Source organism: Austrofundulus limnaeus, unplaced genomic scaffold (assembly GCF_001266775.1).
Source record: "Austrofundulus limnaeus strain Quisiro unplaced genomic scaffold, Austrofundulus_limnaeus-1.0 Scaffold5, whole genome shotgun sequence".
NCBI lineage: Eukaryota > Metazoa > Chordata > Actinopteri > Cyprinodontiformes > Rivulidae > Austrofundulus > Austrofundulus limnaeus.
Genome location: NW_013952407.1, coordinates 1,213,432 through 1,219,092, shown reverse-complemented (window position 1 = coordinate 1,219,092; position 5,661 = coordinate 1,213,432). Strand labels below are relative to the sequence as shown.

The 5,661-nt window shown below is 40.4% G+C and overlaps 1 protein-coding gene across 1 annotated transcript in view; it reads left to right on the top strand.

Annotated features, from left to right (window-relative positions):
* Positions 1-4,564: 4,564 nt before the first annotated feature.
* The window catches only part of alx4a (ALX homeobox 4a), an 18,059-nt gene continuing 16,962 nt past the window's right edge, over positions 4,565-5,661 (top strand). The window contains exon 1 of the mRNA XM_014026480.1: positions 4,565-5,542. Coding sequence (XP_013881934.1) covers positions 5,227-5,542 — 316 coding nt within the window. The 5' untranslated portion in view covers positions 4,565-5,226. The remainder of the gene's footprint in view (positions 5,543-5,661) is intronic.

The following is a 5,661-nucleotide window of genomic DNA, read 5'->3' as shown; positions in this document are numbered from 1 at the left end:
GTTTAAAGTGAGCATCCATCTGATAAACAACTGTGACCTCATTCATGCCAATATCCAGACCTAGCACATCCCAACTCAACAAGACCAGCAGGACCAGACTGACAGCCAGAAGCACAGATGCAGATGAGCTGATGAAATTGAAAACCTTCCACTTGTTGGCTGCTATTAAACTTTTGTCAATAAAAAATATATATTTTAAAAATCAAATATGAAGAGCTCAGCAGAGTGCAAGTGTCACATGTGTAAAAAAATGAGCAAACAAAAGTAATTTCTCTTATTTGTTTGTAGAGAGTGAAACACCATCAGCAGGACAGGATCTGCTGCAGAGGCTCAGATCTGCTCCTCCTCACAGAGGGATCTTTTCAGCAGCCGTACTGTACATGTATGACTCTGATAGTTTGTTCACACGACAAACACAGGAACACAAAGGCCAGTGTGAACCTGACCCACATAATAAAAGCAACTGTCTGTATGTTCTATCGCACTGGTTCCCAAACTTATCAGCTCTTGACCCACAAAATAACAATAGCAAAACCCTGTGTTCCCTGTGTTTGGTTGGTAAACATTGGTAACAGATGAAATAAACAAGGACATAGTAACAATATTCATTATATTATTTTTATCCATTTTAAATACGAACCTTGCTCTTTAGTAACAACTAAGGTAAACAATCTTTTGTTAGTAGTAATTTTTAAATGTACTTAATTCAGAAAATCTTTTCAGGACCCCACCTTGATGTTTCAGAACCCCACTGTGGGTTCGAACCCCAACTTTGGGAACAACTGTTCTATCAAATGGAAGGAAGAAGAATAATGTGTGTTTTGTTGTGTTTGTGTTTTTGAATTTTTTAGTTTTATGTTTTTTGTATTCAGTCATGTGTTCTGCTCCCTGTACATCCATCCATCCATCCGTCCATCCATCCATCCATCAATTCATCCATTGATCCATCCATCCATCCGTCCGTCCGTCCATCCYTCCATCCATCCATTGATCCATTTATCCACCCATCCATCCATCCATAGTCAATTCATCCATCCATCCATCCAGTCAATTCATCCATCCATCCATCCATCCACCTATCCATCCATTCATGCATCCATCCATTTATCCATCCATCCATGCATCCATCCATCCATAGTCAATTCATCCATCCATCCATCCATCCATAGTCAATTCATCCATCCATCCATCCATAGTCAATTCATCCATCCATCCATCCATCCATCCATGCATCCATTTATCCATCCACCTATCCATCCATTCATGCATCCATCCATTTATCCATCCATCCATGCATCCATCCATCGTCAATTCATCCATCCATCCATCCATAGTCAATTCATCCATCCATCCATCCGTTCATCCATCCATCCATTCATCCATTTATCATCCATCCATGCATCCATCCAATTTATCCATCCATTTTTCCATCCATCCATCCATCCATCCCCAGACATCCCTTTCCTCAGCAACACTCTCCTGCTCCTCCTTGAAGGTTAGGAGATGTTCCCAGGTCAGAGGTGATCTACAGTATATATAATACCTTTAATAAGTTCTGCATCTGAGCAACACTTCCAAAAACTAACAACACTAAAACAGCACAACCTCCCAGAAAAAAAGGACAGTGTGTGGGAACATACCCCATCCAGCCACCTTACTACCACCTCCAAAACACTTTCAGCACAGTGACTGAACTCTCCAGTTGTTTGATATCAGATCTTCCTCCTGACAACCTGGATTCAAATCTGCAGCCTCAAAGTTACAAGACTGCAGCCCAACAACAAGAACATTTTTAAATCAAAACACAGGACTTGATGTAATGTGGGTATTTCAATTAATGTCACACAGATTAGCCCGTGAAGCAGAGTTCTACTCATTTTGTCTCATAAAAGAGAATTTTTTTTTTTACCCAGTGGCTCAAAGTTTTCCACAGGGCTGATTACAAAACACAACTGAGATGTTCCAAGCTCTTTGTGTCCTCTGTCTAACGGAAGATGTAAAAAATTAAAAAACACACAAACTGAGCTGCTCCAGTTTTTTTTTTAGAAATGTTCATCAAACATCTGTTTTGCTCACACAGACACACAAATACACACACAGTCTCATGCTGCAGTCTGTGTTTTCATTCTTGGAGGTGCGTAAACAGGCCTTGTGGAGATGGAATGACTCTTTTATGTGAAATTAAATAAGATCAGCTTGTGGGCCCCTCTGCTTCCTTTTCCGCCTTCCGTTTTATGTTCGTTTTCGTTCCCAAACAAAGCTGCCTCTCCACGGTGTATTAATGCCCATCAAAGGCCTCAATCAAGTCACTTTGCCACGGGCTAAAGTCAGACCAAAGAGGCTAAAGTTTAATGCTGTCAGAGCAGCAAGAATGTGGGCTTGTGTCTCCTCAGTGTGTGTGTGTGTGTGTTTACCCCCACTTTCACAAACATATTGCCAGTCTCGTTAGAGAAGGAATAAATCTGAAAGCAGTCCAGTGTAAAGGGCCACGTCAGGGTCAGTGCTGTGACAACAGTCCTCCTCATTGTGGCACCAGAACAATGTCTTCATATATTTTACCAAAGGGAGGGAAAAACGCATGAAATAAAACATAATTACACGAGGCCGGCTTCCTAAAAAAATTAGTCACGGCTGCAAGTCAACTGAGTCATGGTTTTGAAGAATCCGGTGGCGAGAAACGTTTTAGAAGAAGCTGCCGCCTGTCTGCTGACATTTCCTCTTCCTGGGTGGAAAATTGGGCTTTTGTCTCATCTAAACCCACTCCTTCGATGTTTTCAGCCTCGTGTTGCTTCCGAGCAGAGCTTTGTGTGCACGACACCGTGATTGATTTACACTAAAACTTCACAATAATAACTGAAGAGGTTTCGCTAAAGGAAATAAGACAATTTATATTTTATTTATGGATTCGGATGACTGAAAACACACCATTATTAAAAACCTGTTCATTAAAAAAGCATAAAGAACAATACTTACCTTTGGAGCTTGTCGTTTTCTTGGCAGTGTGACTGTTTGACTGCTCAATAAAATATGATAAAACACGTGACAGCCTTCATCAATTGACTGCCACCGCTTTGATGTTAAAAGCCAGCAGATGTAAAGTTATAAATCACTGCAGAGAGTTTAAATTTAACCTCTGACATCAGAGTTMATCTCCTCTTCATGGAATTTGGCAAAATCGGTTTGCTAAACCAGACGCAGTTAATGTTCATGTGGGTAAAACATGAAGCTAGAGCTTATTGTGCCGTGGCTTACAAACACACACACTGTGTATGTGTGTGTTTTAACGCTTCATTGTTCGCTGCAGGTGGGCCTTCGGTTAGGGGGGGGGGGGGGGGGGGGGTTTCATGCAGCTTAGCCAGAAAAGTGTCACATTAATAATTTTGTAGTAGTGTTGAACGCAGATTTTCACACTCCCACTCTGACCGTCCCGGGCTTTAACTCACCAGCAGCAGCCAGCAGAACTCTGATCCATGTTTATTATGAAATAAACTTTTAAAATGTTTGTTTAAAGAACGACCAATATATTCTATCCTGGCACTGTAAAACCTCTCATCACTGACTTTTCATTTTGTTCTCTTAAAAGATAAAAAAAACAGCTTTATCTCTAAAACAACATAATCTGTCTTATAGAAGCTTTTTATTGTTATATTTATTCATTTGCTCCGGTTTGTGATAAAATTAGAAAATAAGGTTGACGCTGCAGGTTGAAATTTGCCTCACTGATCTTTAAGTCATAAATCCTGCTGCTGCACGCGGAGCGGCCGAGCTGACAGTAATTAGATATTTGTTGGAGAGTGAAAGATGAAACGTAAAGTGCTGTGAAGTCATCAGAGCTCCTCTCAGTCCCTCTGAGTTAAAACATCAGAAACACAGACACCTCTCTGTCTCCTGGGCTTAATCTGAAATCACATATCTGCAGCAAATATCATCTCCTCTCTCTCTTTTGTCTCTCACACATGTGCACGGATGCGTGCATGTGTCCACCATGTGTGCATGACTGCATGAACACGTCTTGGTCTTTGCTGCAGTAAATGTAGTTATTCTAAGGCTGAAAGTTATATTTTGGGTTTGTGAGCCTCACAGAGAAAACYTTAAACTCAGGTAACAAGCAGCCAAAGTGTTTTTAATTCACTTCACATTTCTTCTTTAAGAAAATAAATTGTGGAGCTGATGCTTCTACAATTTGGTTAAAAGGTTTTCTTTTGATATTTTGAGTTTAAATTGTTTTTGAAATAAAGATAAATGTTGAGATTTTATTTGACACTTTGTTTTCAGAGAAAATAAATACTTTAATTTAACATTTATGAGTTCATAAAATTTAAATTGGTTATATTCTAAGAGAAAATATTTAAAAAACTAATAACCTGATATTAGATATTTCTCAAATTTTCACAGCAAATTAAAAATTGGATTCAGAACATTTTTTCCAGAAAACTGTTATTTTATTTTCGTATTAATATTATTAATATTTATTTTGTTGTAAAGCTTTAGGAGATCTAAAGTTCATAAAATAAAGAAAATTATTTTGAAATATATAATGTAAAAATATAAAGAAGCAGCATTATTTAACCTTATTTATAACGGATTCTTCTGATTCATCACAGATCATTTAATGCTTAAATGTTTTAAGTGGATTAAATAAATAATTGGMAAACAATCATCTGTTATTCGTTTCTTCTTTCAAACTTTAAGCACAGATTTCCTCCTGAAACCAGATGAATGTGGCTCATTTTCTGCTGATGAACCGTCGCGAATGAAGCGTAAAATCCTGCTCCCTGTCTGTCTCCCCGCGCCGGTCCCGTCCTCCCGTGGGTTTTATTCAGACCCAGATCTCATTAATGTCATGTGTTTGAGCCCCACGCCCCTGTTTTGCAACTTTTTTTTTTTTTGGCAAATAAGCGACCCAACTTGTTCATGTCATCAACATAATCACTTGGGAGAGGTCGCGAGGCCAAGAGAATCAGAGTCCAGTTCTTCAGAGGTTGGTGGGGGGAGAGACGGGTTTGGTCCCCTCAGACCTGAGTGGGGAGTTTGGTCAACGACAGTGGTTCCTGGAAAAGATCTGAATCGCTCTCTAACCAAAGCCAGCTGCGGTCTGCCTGTGTGTTTTCATCTGGATGAGGTAAAGGAGGAAGGAGTTTCTGCGCTTCCTTTTCCAAAGGAGGGACTGTTGGGGAGAGAGAGGGAGGAAAAAAAGTTCCCCTCTTCACTTTTTTTTTTAAAGACATGAACACAGAGAGCTGCGTTTCACACACCGACATGACATCCATGGATTCATATTATAGCCAAGGTAGGGATCACCAGACGGAACACTTTCGGACTTTTCCAGCCAGTGACACCAAACACAGCCCCTTCCTGACCTCCAAAGGTCAGGCTTACGGTGAGAAGTCCCGAAGCCCCTTCCAGCAGGAGGGCCAGTCATTGGATGCCGCTGCGGGGCAAGGCTCCTTCAGCAAATACCACGTCTTCACGCACAGGTCTGCGCGCAAAACGCCCCCCGACGAGGACCGAGGACACAACGGAGCGCACATCCCGTGCTATGGTGAGTGGCGCAAAACACAACAGTTCCACAAGAAAAACAGCGACCAGAACTGCAGCTTAAAGTAAAGCTCAACTTCTACAAAAAAAAAAAAAAAAAAAAAAAAAAAAAAAAAAAAACCC